The sequence below is a fragment of the Biomphalaria glabrata genome, chromosome 8, assembly GCF_947242115.1.
Source record: "Biomphalaria glabrata chromosome 8, xgBioGlab47.1, whole genome shotgun sequence".
In the NCBI taxonomy this organism is placed as follows: Eukaryota; Metazoa; Mollusca; class Gastropoda; family Planorbidae; genus Biomphalaria; species Biomphalaria glabrata.
In genome coordinates this window covers 4,224,352-4,240,200 of record NC_074718.1, presented here as the reverse complement: position 1 = coordinate 4,240,200, position 15,849 = coordinate 4,224,352, and the positions used below count along the sequence as shown (strand labels likewise).

Here is a 15,849-nt window from a genome sequence, read left to right as displayed (position 1 = left end):
GCTCTGCATTCAACGTCCACGACTCACAAGCATATAAAAATGTGGCCATGACCAGAGAGCGCATCAGTCTAATTTTGGTGCCGAGGGCTAAGCCCTTATCTTTCCATATTATTTTAAGTTTTGAAAGGGCTGCTGTGGACTGTGCTATTCGGGCCAATAATTCGGGTTTTGTTCCCTCATCTGAGACAATAGCTCCGAGGTATTTGAAGCTGTTAACACTAGTTAGCTTTTCACCTCCAATACTGATGCCTCTTTTAAAGCCCTGATGGCTATTGGTCATAATTTGAGTTTTTTCGGCATTTATTCGCATGCCATATGCTGCGGAAGTCTTGTCAATGCGCATCACCAGGTCAGCTAGTTCTTCTTCTGTCCCTGCTAGGCCGTCAATGTCATCTGCGAAGCGCAAGTTAGTAATTCTTCTTCCTCCAATGCTAACAGTACCTTCATAGCCCTCGAGGGCATCTTCCATTATCCTTTCAAGGAAGATATTGAAGAGTGTTGGTGACAGTAGGCAGCCTTGTCTTACTCCAACTGTGGTTTTGAACCAGTCCCCAATATTATTGTTGAAGTACACCGCACTGGTGGCCTCCTTGTAGAGGTTCTGGATAACTTTGATTATGTTTTTATTAATGTTGTACTTTTCCATTGTCGCCCAGAGTGCTCCGTGCCATACTCGATCGAAAGCTTTCTTGAAATCAATAAAGACATGGAAAAGATTCTCTTGGTGTTGGAGATATTTCTCACAGAGTATTCTGAGGTTTAGGATTTGCTCTGTTGTGCTGCGACCTTGTCTAAAACCTGCTTGTTCTTCTGATATGATGTTGTCTGCTATCGGTTTTAGCCGGTTTAATATGATTTTTAACAGTACTTTGAGGGATGGCTTATGAGGCTGATGGTGCGATAGTTTTGACAGAGTTGTAAGTTGCCTTTCTTTGGAAGGGTTATTATGAGTGATTGGGTCCAGGGTTTGGGCCAATCTCCTGATTATACATGTATCATTCTTTTTAAACGCAAAATAAAATAAACATTTATAATGTGTCTAAAACATTAAGCGCCAAAACTACTACGGCGTCAAGGAGGCAGTGCCAAAGACCGACCATGGCGCCAAGATGGTCTATTTTGCACGCGCGCGCACACACACACACACACACTAACACACACATACAAAACATAAATATGAACACAAAAACACATACATAAGTGCATAACATGAACACAAAAACACAAAGTTACACAAGTATTTAACTTGTATGACAATGAAATGAAAATATTGGTCAAAGCAAAAAAAGGCGCCAAAAAGTCCTGAATCCAAACGATAACGGGGTCAGAATAACGGCGCCAAAGTTTCTTGATTAGCTAGAGTACTTGCTGCTCCACGTTAAACCCAAGGTTCAACTTTCTAACATTCTCCGTCTAACTTTGGCGTAACAGGTGACAGTTTAATCCAGCGAATGTTTGAAACTATCACGGTGTCAGAGAGTAGGATTAAATTGGTTGACAAAGTGATTTGATAACGTGGCTAAGTGTGCAGAAGTTTTCAGAAGAATAATACCATTCAATAGTTAGGTTGTATTCTTACTGTTTGGCAGTGGCGTAGCTAGGATTTGCCATCATTTGGGGGCCCGGGGAGTTTGAACTCTTTGAGGGCCCCTGTATTTTGCGTAATATTTAATATTTAATGTAAAAAATTTGGAAAAATGGGGGCCCGGGGGGATTTTTTTCTAACTCTCTCTCCCCCTTCCTCACCCTAGCTACGCCACTGCTGTTTGGTAACGTATCACATAATTACTGCATGTCATAGAAGAGTTTTTCTGTTATCCAGCTTTCAATGGCCAGCTTTTGTCTCTTGTCTAGTTAGGGTTTAAAAACATTTTGAGTACCCCACATTTCAAAGAAGTTTCTGGCACTGTTTTGATCAGTAGTTTGCTTAGTAAACATAAAGACTTTGCTGCTTTATTCTTCTTTATATTCGCACTGAGAGATGAGTCAAAGACTGGAAGAACTATGGAAACGTCCCCAGTGTCTGGGAGACAGGCAGATGTCATTGGTTACATCCCAATTACCGATAGCTCACATCCCAAGACGCCCTGGCGAGGTCCAAGAACGACAAATCAATAATGAATGCTTTTCGACTCTCGTAAAGACTCAACTTTTTTTTTTAATGCGTTTTTTTTTTTTTTGACAATGAAATAACTTAATAAAATGTATTCCTGTATGTCTAACGATTAAACATTCTATCGAGATTGTTCTATGAATACATAATGTATTTGATGCATTAATATATTCAAAATGTAATAATCTATTTTAAAGCCATCTATTAGTTTACAATTTCTTCACGGATGAAAAGTGAATATATGGACTGCATATGAAAATTAAAAAAAAAAAAAAAAAAAAAAGTTCCCTTTTCAGACCATGCAATCTATAGGGCAGATGATGTAAAGGTCATGTGTTTCTGTGGCCCACGGTTAACGAGGATGCCATGTGGCCAGCACAACGACCACCCGAGTTTACTTTTCACCCATCTAATGTTAGGTTCCAATTAGAAGCGCCCAAAGACCCCGAGATTAAAAGTCCAAGTCTTCACCAGGATTCCAACCCGGGACCTCCGGTTCGGAAGCCAAGCGCCTTACCGCTCAGCCATCGCGGCTCCGCATATCAAAATAACGCTCTGTAATTTTCTCACGACACCTGCCAACCTGAAATATGATATATTTATACGCATTTTAACGACATCAAAATTGCAACATAAAAACTGTCCCCTTGCTGTGTTATTGATCCCCTTGTGAAATGTGTGTGTAACTTATAACGATGGCCTCCTTGTGGTAAAACATCCCGTAACAGTAACTCATGCCCTCATACAAAGCCCTGAGCGTAAATTTAACTCTTTACTTGCCCGACAATTAACAGTATGCCGAGATGCGTTTAAGCCAGGGCCGGATTTACCTAAAGCCAACATAAGCCTCATCTTAGAGCCCACGTTAAATATTTAGCACTGACATTTAATAGCTGGACTTATATTGGACCCCGAGGCGGATTCATATCTCATAAAGCTTATGGCCTTTTTATGTCAAACTACGGCACTGGTTCAAGTCATTTCTAAGGAATACAGCATAATGTAACCCACAGTTAAAGAAAGATAAGCATGTATTAGAGCAGTGATTCCTAAACTGTTGACCTATGTGTACCAATTGTATAATCTTTGTACCTGAGTACGTCTCGCCCCCCCCCCCTCATTTTAATTAAATAACAGAACATAATAATTGGCTATTTTAAAAAATCAGTATAGTTAATGAGGTGTAACGTGCACCCCCTCCAAAGTCTTCCCGTACCCCGGAGGGTACACGTACCCCACTTTGGGAAACACTGTATCAGAAGAATGAGAGGAGTAGGAGTAGATCAAAGAATAGCTTTATTTCTATGCATATAACCATAACCATAAAATTGTCAAGGTTTGACGCATTCCCCTGACCGGTTAGCATTTCTTCCCTTGATACCATAGTAGATTAAAAATACTTAGAAGTCAGTCAGTTCTTTCTAATATTGGATTAAAAATAACAATGGCATGCTATTTCTAACACTAACTTTATACATTTTACACACAATTATTGTTTAAAGAAATGCAGGCTACATACACGTCCAGCGCTATTTATAGATCATGGCATTGACACTATTCTTAGTAGAGTACAGTACATAGAAATAGAGATAATTAATACAGACGATGCCTCTCTCAGCGGTTCTAAAATGGCGCAAATAGTACCTCGTAAAGCAGCAGGTTTCCCTAAATTCATGCTACAGAACTTGTTGGGACCATATTACAGGGTACTATGTGTAAAGGGAAGAGAGACTGACCCGTGCAATGCTTTTCAGCCTCGCTGTGGTGCTAGAATGGAGACGATTAGGTCAATAGGTAAGAAAAAAAAAAAGAACTTCCGTTGGAGTGCCTAAGGACCGAGTCCATTGCATAGGCGAGAATGGAAGAAAGCTCCAACAAACATGTTACTATCCACACATTGTTCCTCGAGAGGCCGATTTTTTTTTTTATTGCAGACATCTGCACGACTGATGAGGTACAGATAAGAAATACGGTGGAGTTTCCCCGGTGTGCTTAGCCTTTGGCCTCGCTTCTAATCGCAGCATTTTGGGATAGGAGCTATCTGTAATAGGGATGTAATAATTTAATCTGCTTAGATCTTTCCCAGACAGAAGTTTGTTCAGACCAGCAGACTGAGGCAAGCTTTTATAGGCCTAGAGTTCCAAGAGTCTTAGACTCAACTATTAAGACAATTTACAAAAAAAAAAAAAAAAAAAAACATTACTTCACAAGTCCTGGGAATATGACATGGTTGACTTTGTTGTAAGACTCAATCAACTCCCTGTGGAGATTTGTAGAGCGATCTTTTTTAAAAACGACCCCGAATACCTTCCTAAAGTTTTCCATTTCTAATAGTTTATAAATGCGTCCGTTATCAGCTGGGTTATTTGCCAGCATATTCATTAGCTTCCATTGTGGTCAGATAGATTTATTTACACCAGTGTTGTCCAAACTACGACCCGAGGGTCGTATCCGTGACATGGTGTTTTCCGGCCCTTATAAACACCACAATGAAGCCTCAGGGGGCATAATTCCGATGAACTGGGTGTCGAAAATGTATAGGGCCTCTAGGACAAAACCGAAATGAATTGGACATCAGTGATTTATACACTCTAGAATATGGCATACAACACAAGTGTTCAATGGGGTAAATCGTAGTTGTTTTACGATTGAAAGAGGTAAAATCAATATCAATAGGGCCTAGATTACAATGTTAGTCAATACCTAGATGTGGTTACAGACGTTAAGGTATATATACACATTGTATTAGATATATTCTTGTATAACAACACACGATATATTCTTGTATAACAACACACGATATATTCTTGTATAACAACACACCAATATGTTTCGTCTTGGCATTGAATTTTTAACCTGTACAATAATGTGTGTTAGGCCTGTACAAATGTTTATATGTTGTCGTGAAATCGGATGGCTGGTTGGTCGTGTGGTATGCGCTCCGGACTGTCGTTTCGGTGGTCTCTGGCTCAAGCCCTGCTTACCGCCATCGATCGCAGTCAGGCGGGAAGCTTGATCGTGGATGTAAGAATCTTCACTTCTGCAGGAACATGCGGAACACGTGACAGAAAAAAACGAACAAAAAAGTACTGATGGTGTACTCCCAGGAAGTACGTCATAAAAGGGTCAACACTTTGCTTCTATATGGCAGTAGTGCCAAGACTTTAAGCTTTCAGAGATTTCTGATCTATCACACAATCAAAACGAAATTCACTCTTAACTCTTTCTCTCCTAACCGACGATACAAACGCTGATTCCATCAGAATGTGGTAAATAATTACGGAGAGTAAGTGTTAAAGCTCGATTTCTATCAATCCGGGAATTCATAAGGAAATAAGTAGAAGAATTTTTCACTCGAAAATATATAATGGACCTAGAAAAAAAAATATTTAATTTCTGTTAATTGAAGATCGCTAGAGGGACCTGGAGTTTTATCTACACACAGACCATGAACACCCCTCCCCCCAACCCCAGGAGAATGTCCGAAACTTTTTCTTTTATGCCTACACCGGCTGCTTGATCCTAAGGTATGCGCTCTGGAATGTCGCCTAGATGGCCCCGGGTTCGAGCCCTGCCCGCAGTCTCCCCCCCCCGCCACACACACAGTTCTGAGGGAGGCCCGGGCTAGGATGTTATAAAATATCAATTCTGAAGAACATGAACATCTTGAACAAACAAACAAAATAAATTTTCCTATTCACCTTTTGTAGTTCCGACATTCAACACATAAATCTACAGACAAAATATATTGTTATATGCCCACAACTCGGAATGACTATCATAAATAAATTCAAATTGTCGCGGTTAAACGAGCACATGGTCTTCAGCTAGCGAGGTGTGTAACACGCAAACACACACTCAGAACTCGATTTTTTTTTCTTTAATTTTAAAGAAATATATAGATCTAGTTATATATTGTTATTAAGATGTCTGTGTGTTCTTTATTTTGGCAAAGAGAAGAAAAATCCAGATCTAATTAGGTACATACCAAGAGAGTAGCTTACAGAGTATTAAAGATAGAATCCGAAATTGTAAATCCGTTCCTATATAAACAAGATCCGTTAGTAGCTGGCACAGTATCGTGTTGTCGTTGATAGAACACACACACACACACACACACGCAGTCTACTGGATGGCAGGGTGACACACCTGGCCGAGTCACAAACACACAGGAATCTCCTTAGGGCCAAACAAGCCACGCTGCTTCACGCTCAGGAAGAAAAGGGGGGGGGGGGTCGAGAAGGGGGGGGGGGCCCAGGATCAGAAGCGCGCAATCGTTGGGACACGCACATCAATGTCTACAAGTGCAGGGCTAGTTTAAAAAAAAGGAAAAGGGGGTCGGGAGGAGGGGGGGGGGGGTCGGGAGGAATGCGTTGTTTTGGCGCGAATACATATTGTGTTTGCATTTCCCCCATATTCAATTTGTCTTGGTTAGATCGTCTGCTAATCTGAGAATCTCACGTCGAGCCTTGGCCGTGTGTAATTGATAATGAATCAATACTATTGATTACCTGTATAGATCTAGATCAATTGTCGATATAATTTATCAGCGCCTTTTTTTCTAGCCACGTGACTATTCTATGTATAAATAGACCTAAGACTATTGTTGTTTAGTGTCTATTTTTGGCTAGGTACACATGAAAATGGGGACAAAATATAATGACGCACTTGTTATTATTGTAATTAAAAAAATAATAAAGCGCACTCCTTTCATACCTTGAGATTATAGGGCAGATGGTGTAAACATCATATGTTTCTATGGCCAACGGTTAACGGTGGAGCCATGTGGCCAGCACAACGACCAACCGACCTTACTTCCAGTATTGGGGTTTCAACAGCTCAAGTCTTCAAGGAGATTCGAACCCGAGAAAGCAAGAGCTTTACCGCTCAACCATTAAAGAAATTATCAGTAGGGGAAGAAAATGTTAACTCCTCAAAAGTAAATGTTCTGATTATTGTAAGTTAATCTTCACTATATAAAATTAATTTCAGCCAACATAGTAGAGAAGCTCCTATTTTCGATCACAGGAGGATGTGTTTAAAGTATCGAGCTTCTAGCATATACACCTGGAAATTTCTAGCAATAAAAGTCCTATTAAAAACAGTAATTCACTCACACCCACAGGGTGTCTAATAAAGTATTTCCATTCATTTTTTTTTCTAACTCACGCTTTGTTGTTACAAAAAAATCCATCCATCAATCCAAGTGGCACTACAGCCCCTGGAGGGAGCTCTGGCCTGATTTAGCACATCTCTCTATTCTGATCTATCCTGGGCTTTACGTCTCCATGCCTGGACTTTTAGCTGTTGTAGATCTGCCTCTACGTCATCAAGCCACCGTACTCGTGGTCTGCCTTTTGGTTTTCGCTGATGAACAATCTTTGCTCCTCTGTTCCCTGACTTTCTTTCGAGGTGACCTGCCCCCAACGTAATCTGTTACTTTCTATTTCCGTCACTAAGGAGAGGTCTTCATAGAGCTGGTAGATTTCTTGGTTGGTGTCATTAAGGAGAGGTCTTCATAGAGCTGGTAGATTTCTTGGTTGGTGTCACTTAGGAGAGGTCTTCATAGAGCTGGTATATTTCTTGGTTGGTGTCAGTGAGGAGAGGTCTTCATAGAGCTGGTAGATTTCTTGGTTGGGGCGATTCCTTCAACCGTTTCCCTCGAGTATTGTACCTTAAATTTTGTCGGAGGATTTTCCTTTCAGTTGCAAATACATACTTCCAATGAATTGATTGGTTACTTATGCTGGCACAACTTGTTGATGCAGCCTCATCGGTGGATTGAGCATCCGGTCTTTTAGGTTTGGGTTTGACTTAGTTTGATCCCTGCAGTCATCTCATGTTTTTCCCTTCAGGTACAGTTGCCTTGTGATTAGTAAGAAATAGTCGAAACCTCCTGCAGGACGGCCGGGGGGGGGTGCTAGAGTGCAGGATTTGAATCGTAACGTCTTTCCCAAGCTCATACCACTCAGCCAAAGCAGCAGACGTTTCACATTTCTAATGAGGGACAATCTACCCATCAAAATATTTTCTCCCTTAAAGTGCAAGATAAACGACGTTGCGCATAGCCTAACAAATCTAAAAATAGATCAGCATACCAATCTCCACCTGGTCCGTTTCAATGCCAAGTACTCACTGACTTTGGCAGGACATAAGGACATGTCACACTATGCCAATCAATGTGTGTGTCAGTTCTGACACCTGTCATTTTTCAAAGGCTGAAGAAAGAAGAATATTGCCAAGGCTTAATAGATCTATATTTAGTACAACATTGACCACGGCTTGCCAAAGTATTGTGTTACGACATTAACCAGACAACTTTACGTGAAACTTGCAGCCGATGGATGCTGGGAAAAGATGAGTGTTATCACTTCCGTTTGGTTTTAAAAGCATAGTTTATACATAAACGACTATTTAAATCTAAACTCTGTTGATTTGTTCGCTAAATAGTCGAATCCGGTTAATCGGACTACATCGGACACAATCATTTTGACTCTAATAACCGGCTGGCCGGATTAACCGAATTCTATTGTATGATATGATTCGTTTCGGTACTTTTGGACTCGGTCCGATTAAGCGGTTGGCCCAATTAACAGGATTAGAATGTCGTTGTTTCAGAAGCAAGTACTTAAGCACCCAGCCTGCACTCACGTCTGTTTCAGAAATATGGTGGAGCTTGAGATTAATGTGGATTCTTTTTATTTATTTTGAGTTTTTTAATACATTTTAATGAACAAGCTAAAGTGGTGGATCTCTCTATAATGCCACCCGCTTCCTACACTCCTGCATTCAAATCTAATTATTTACAAAAACGGAAATAGCCCTTATTTTTTAAGCCGTCTGCTCAGCAGGTTGTCGTCTGCAATTGAACTTGTACAGATTTGCACTGACCTACTTTAAGGTTCAATCACCTGATCAGTTTAAAATAATACTTTATTGAATAATTCCTGTTAAACTATATCTCTAGCTTTCGCGTCTGCGTCCATAAAAGCAGACGATGACATCTTTAGTACCAGTGATATTTCCGACTCGGGGCGTGTTCGTCCAACAAAATATGTCACTGTGTCATGGCACGGATTTGGTTTTTTTTGGGGGGTTTTCTACTTTTGTTCAGTTTGTGTTTGATTTTCCAAGTCTGGACAAAGCGATCTTTTTTTTGTGGAAAGTGTTTGTTTGTTTGCAGACGTGAAAAGAAAAGCTGAGCTCTCCCGGAATTTGAGATTGTAAAGACGAATGTGTTGTGTAAAAGAATCGTGTGGGTCAGTGAGTCGGACAGTGTCCACGAATTAGTGAAGAGCTGACTGAGATGCAGAAGAACTGGCTGACTTGGGTTTGAATTCCAGCGTAGACAGGTTTTAATGATAACTTTGATGGGTCGTGTAGATACTTTTAATTATCACAGTTTGAGAGCTTCGTGGGATCTTGCAAATAGGTTTTAATAGTCACAGTTTGAGAACTTTTGAGGATCTTATAAATAGATTGTAATAATCAAAGTTTTAACATTTGGCTGGATGGCTGCCTGGTCGTGCGGTTTGCGCGCTGGACTGTCGTTCAGATTTATCGATGGTCCAGGGTTCAAACCCTGCCCGCTCCCATCCCCCGTCGTCCTGCGGGAGGTTTGGACTAGGAAGTAATTATCTTCAACTCTGAAGGAACATCCGAAACATATAAAACAAACAAACATTTTCGAGGGATCTTATAAATCGCTTTTAATGGTCGCAAATTGAGAACTGTAAAGGAAATCGCCCAAAGATGAATGTGATTAGTGCAGGTGTGTACTTAGTTAGAGAGTATGTTAGTAGACACATATATTGTGTACTGTTTTTAGCGACGGTAAAAGTAGTGACGTAGACAGACAGACGAATGACGTAGGAGAATAGGCGAACAAGAAGAACAATATGGCGATAGCTTAGTAGAAGGTTGATTAATATTAGAGATAGATAAATAGCGACGGTCATCAAACGTTAACAGACTTCCCAGTTATGAATAAATTACATCAGTAAAATGTCCTAATCAAGTGTATATTGATAACTGTAATGTTCGTTGGCTAATGTTGAATAGTTAATGAAATTGCAGTGAAGTTACAAAAGATACTAGCCAGAACCAGGGGCGGTCTGGCTATATGGGCAAACGGGCAAATGCCCGGCGGGCCGGCACCGAATGGGCCGGTCTGGTCTCGACCAATTAATTTTTTTTTCAATGCACACACACTCAAACAGAAAAAAAAATCCCCCCACCAAAAAATCCTGGCTAAGCCCAAGGCAAAAGATATGACATACCATTTGTTGGCCGGTTCATATGGTAATGCCAGGGCCGATTTTGATACCCAGTCCGCCACTGGCCAGAACAGTACATAATACTGAAAGTTGGCAATTGTTTGGTCAGTTATGTTAGCGGGTAAAGCGAATCTGACCAACATAAATTCCACTAGTTGTACAGAAACAAAAATTATTCATAAAAAGAGACATGAGTTTTTCTTTACTAACCATGATTCTAATCTTACACGCTTCTCAAACCTTTGAGGTTTATTATTCTAACAGGATTTAGTCGATTTAATAGTCTATTGCTTTTCTATGATGTTTTTAAAGGTGGTCTATTTTTAGAACAAGAGTTCGTGGAATCGAAGCTGCTTACGCTGTCTACCAAAATTAATGCCGCGATTCTCTTCACGACATTAGAGTAAAATATCTTTGTTTGCGGCATCATTGATCAGTTGGCCAACGTTTGATGACGTCATTTGTAGACTAAAAGTCTAGCTAGGAAGCCAACATTTTTTGTGTGTGTATTTCTTGATAAACTAATGCGAATGGCTTGTGGTCTGAGTGGTGGGGAAAACGTCACAGCGTGTACACAACGTCAAGGTCAAGGATCTAATAATAATGACGTGATGATAATACGCAGTTCAGAGCGGGATAAGAGCTTATGATGAAGATGTCGATAAAACGTTTGAGGAAAATCTGTTGATATCTATATTATTAAGGACTTCGGTATGCTGCATCAATCTAAGATTGGGAAATGGGGGAAACAAGGAGGGTGAGAGGGAAATAGTGGGGCTGTGAGAGTGGGTAAATGAGAGAGAAAGAGGGGGGGGGCTGTGAGTGCGTAAATGGGAGGGAAAGAAGGGGCTGTCAGTTTGTAAATAGGAGAGAAAGAAGGGGCTGTCAGTGTGTAAATAGGAGAGAAAGAAGGGGCTGTCAGTGTGTAAATAGGAGGGAAAGAAGGGGCTGTCAGTGTGTAAATAGGAGAGAAAGAAGGGGCTGTCAGTGTGTAAATAGGAGGGAAAGAAGGGGCTGTCAGTTTGTAAATAGGAGAGAAAGAAGGGGCTGTCAGTGTGTAAATAGGAGAGAAAGAAGGGGCTGTCAGTGTGTAAATAGGAGGGAAAGAAGGGGCTGTCAGTGTGTAAATAGGAGAGAAAGAAGGGGCTGTCAGTGTGTAAATAGGAGGGAAAGAAGGGGCTGTCAGTGTGTAAATAGGAGAGAAAGAAGGGGCTGTCAGTGTGTAAATAGGAGGGAAAGAAGGGGCTGTCAGTGTGTAAATAGGAGAGAAAGAAGGGGCTGTCAGTGTGTAAATAGGAAGTAAAGAAAGGGGCTGTCAGTGCGTAAATGGGAGGGGGGAAAGGGGAGCTGTAAGTGTTTGAATTGGAGAGAAAGAGGGCGAGTGACTGAGTGCGTGGAGTGCGTAACTGAGTGTGTGGAGTGAGGAACTGTGAGTGTGTACATATAGGAGGGTGTTCATGTGACATCATGACAAAGTAGTCAGCACTACAATGACTCTCCCAAGTCTATTGATTTCAAAGTATCGATAACAAAAAGGGATGTACTTCCGTGGCTGTAGAATCAACATCGTGCAAGTTGGCTATCGATCCGGGAGTTCGATTTTGGGGCGTTGCCAGAGCTATGTACTGACCTGTCTCCCCATCAACCGCTCCCCCCCCCTTCCTTTCCACACTCAGCCCAGGGCGCGATTTGAATAATCTAGCCCTCGCTACTCGCAAAATTGACCAAAGTGTTGGTACCGTATGGGTTCAAGAGGTAGAAAGATTTATAGTTTGCATACAGCTAGCTTATAGATCGTATATCGTTAGTAACGTATATTGTTAGTATATAGCTTACAGCTAGTGTACAGATACTATATAGTTTGTAGCCTATATAGTGAGTGTATAGTTAGTGTATAGATATTATATAGTAGCCTATATAGTCAGTATATATTTAGAATACAGCTAGTGTATAGATAATATATAGTTAGTAGCCAATGTAGTCAGTATATAGTTCATTTATAGCTAGTGTATAGGTAGTATATTAGCCTATTTAATCAGTATATAATTAGCTAGTGTTATAGTTTTTAGCTAGTATTTAGCTAGAGTATAGATAATATATACTAATATATATATATTCAGTAAGTAGTTAGCATATAGTTAATGTATAGTAGTGAGCTTATAGGTGAAGATATAGAGGCGCGATGGCTAAGTGATAAAGCGCTTGATTACTGAACCGGACTCATTTTGAGTCCACCCAGGTCTAATGGGTACCTGAAATTAGTAGGGGAAAAGTAAAGGTGGTTGGTCTTTGTGCTGGCCACCCTCGTTAACCGTGGGTGACAGAAGCATATGACAGAAACATATGACAGAAACATATGACAGAAACATATGACAGAAACATATGACAGAAACATATGACAGAAACATATGACAGAAACATATGACAGAAACATATGATAGAAACATATGACAGAAACATATGACAGAAATATATGACAGAAACATATGGCAGAAACATATGACAGAACATATGAAAGAAACATATGACCTTAACATCATCTCACCTTTATAGGTGTAGATGTAGAAATGAAATAAGCATACAAGAACTTACGCGTGTGTGGGCGGGGGGGGGGGGTCACAGTAACACTTTGAGTCACGCGAATGTTATGTCTAGCACGAAGGCAGTAGTTTGATATATCGTATCGTAGAATGAAATCAATTAGCAGATATAATAAATGACAGGCAGATGAGATATGACAGACCGACAGATAGACTGATTGACAAAAAAGCTCTTGTTTACATAATAATAAGGCTTTGTCTTGGAGTCAGAATATTAATTAGGAATGCAGTACTTTACATGGATACGCAGTCCCATCTGTGACCTACATAATTCGCTACATCCAGAACAGACATAACTCTTTTATACATAAAAATTAAAAAAAAAAAGACGAGACACTGATTTAGACGTAAAGACTTATTGACCAACTGACCTTTATATACACACAGGGCTAAAACTAAAACATACAGTCACAGACAAAACAAAACAAAAGACACTCAGTCATACAGATAGAAAGATGTGTCCTTCACGCAGAGATAAGGATCTGTTATTTAATCATGCAGAAACAAAAAAAGATGTGTAATTTAATCTTACAGAGAGAAAGGTGTGTCATTCAGATTTAATCATACAGAAAGAAAGATGTGACAGCCAGTCATAAAGATAGAAAGATGTGCCATTCGCAGAGAGATAAAGATCTGTCATTCAATCATACAGAAAGATAAATGTGTCATTCAGTCATACGAGAGAAAGATGTTACAGTCAGTCAGTCATACATAGAGTCATAGAGAAAAAATCTGTCATCTAGTCAATCAGACATATCCTAGTACATTACCCACCATGTTGAATATCCAATGCGGCGCGTGAGTCAGCTATGTTATCCACAAGCACTCACGATTTCACGTCTGCTCATCTTGGGTCCAAAAAAGAACGTGCTCACTCTAAATTGACCAGCACAATTATGCACCGAATCCACAGACCCTTCCTCCATGGTCAGCCAACAACTCCATCCACGCAGCGGCGCCCAGAAGGAATGGCCCCCCAAGAATACGTTCAACCGATCGATACACAATCATGCACTATGTCTGGAGCTCATTAGCATAGGGCGGTTAAATTTATTCCGTGACTCGAAAGCACAACTGTAATAAGACTCATCTTTGTCGTTAAATCCGTTCCTGTCCCCTTTAGGAAAATAAAATCCACTTGAACCGCAATCCTTCAATCCATGATTGTGTGATTGATTGACAATCTTCCCCTCCACACTGTTTACGTGTGTGCTCACCACAAGATCGGGATAAATTTCTGAAAAACACACCGTCCCCGGCTCAACATGTTGCTCGTCCGTTCATTGATCGGCCCGAAAGGAAAAAAAACGTAGCGCGCGCGCAGAACGCGCGTTTTTTTTTTCCTCTTTTTCTCGAGGCAGACTCATGACTTCATTGATCAGACGCCAAAGCCACCCTGACAATAGTATTGTTACGCGTATGTCAACAATCTGATACAGGAGTTGGAAGAGATGGGGAAATAAAAGATTGAACATGTTACAAGCAAACAAAATAAAATTACTACGCGTGGCGGATGAAAATTAGTGCGAGGCCATTAACCTGGGAGTATTATAAATTAACCAAAACGCGTTCATTGTGGCAACGGCCCTGTTGCAGAGACTCCCAAAAGTAAAAAATAAAATCTAAAAATACTTTCTCTGACAATTGACGTCACACAAGATGCAGCGCGTGTGCCAATCGATTCCCGAATTCCGGCCAAGAGTAGCGTGCTCCTGATGTTAAACAGAAATGTCCGGTAGGTGTCTTACTCATGCAGACTTGTAATTGTCCTTTGATACGTATGGCCAAGGCCAGGGCCGCAGAAACAAGAATTGATTTCCCTCCTTCGCCAGCGGCCATGTTGTCAGCTGATTTCATCCGATTAATTAAACTCGCAGACAGAAGTTTGCAGGTGTTTTTTTTTAAGAGTGCTGCTTAGGCATGGAGAAAAAAAAAAACCCAGCCTAGACACGTTACCTGCGGGGAAAGAGGGTATTTACAACAATGACTAGATGCTAAGAAAAGCATTCCGCATTTATGGTGTTAGCCCTCTTTACTTTTATGTCCGGTATTAGCAACTAGAGCAGCGGTTCTCAACCTTTTATGCTCGGCGACCCCTTTTGACAATCCCCTACTTGGCCGCGACACCCCCCCCCCCCCCCGCACACACACACAGCAATAGATTAGACAATAACAATCCATTTTTTCAATGGTCTATGGCGACCCCTGGCAAATCGTCAATCGACCTCCAAGGGGGTCGCGACCCACAGGTTAAGAACCCCTGAACTAGCGTCTAGTTGGGTATTATAATCACATTGATCTTGTTTCAAGAGATACAAATGTTTTAGATCTAGATGATGTTGTTTTTTTTTTTTTTTTAAAGAAAAAATACACTTTTTTAAAATTCGTTTGAAACTGGCTTTTAAAAAAGAAAGGTTTCTAGAAATGTGTCTTCTTGATTGAGTGTTTAAATTTGATTGTTAAGATCTGGTTCGTGTTCTCAAAGCAGTGAACTTATAGCAAGAGAACATACAACAGATTAAAAAAAATACTTTAAAAAAAAAGGCTCATCTAATTAGTTTATTGGTTAATTTTTTGATTGATTCATGGGATTTTTTAAAAAATAAATGTGAAAAGTTTAAATCTGATTCAAAAATTGGAAATGGGAGAAATAACTTGTTTAAAATATGTACCATACAAACAAACAGACAGAGTTGATAATTAGTTTTATAAAATGAGAGGGAAAGCGAAAACGATATGGAGCAATGTGGGCGAGATATAATGGAACGTAAAGAAATGTGTAAGAAAATGAAAAGAAGAAGATTGGATGAGAAAATGAAGATTGGGTGAGCAGACGACACAATGTCAAGGACACTATCTT

The 15,849-nt window shown here is 40.3% G+C and overlaps 1 protein-coding gene across 4 annotated transcripts in view; it reads right to left on the bottom strand.

Moving 5' to 3' along the window:
- LOC106054707 (serine-rich adhesin for platelets-like) overlaps positions 1 to 15,849 on the bottom strand; it is a 116,645-nt gene that overhangs the window by 94,833 nt on the left and 5,963 nt on the right. Inside the window, exon 1 of one of the 4 annotated variants that reach the window (XM_056037347.1) lies at positions 13,764 to 14,847. The exons of the other annotated variants lie outside the window; for them this stretch is intronic. Within the exon in view, the coding sequence (XP_055893322.1) occupies positions 13,764 to 13,766 (3 nt within the window). The 5' untranslated portion in view covers positions 13,767 to 14,847. Of the gene's footprint in view, positions 1 to 13,763; positions 14,848 to 15,849 lie in introns of those variants that run through there. 4 annotated transcript variants of the gene reach the window in all.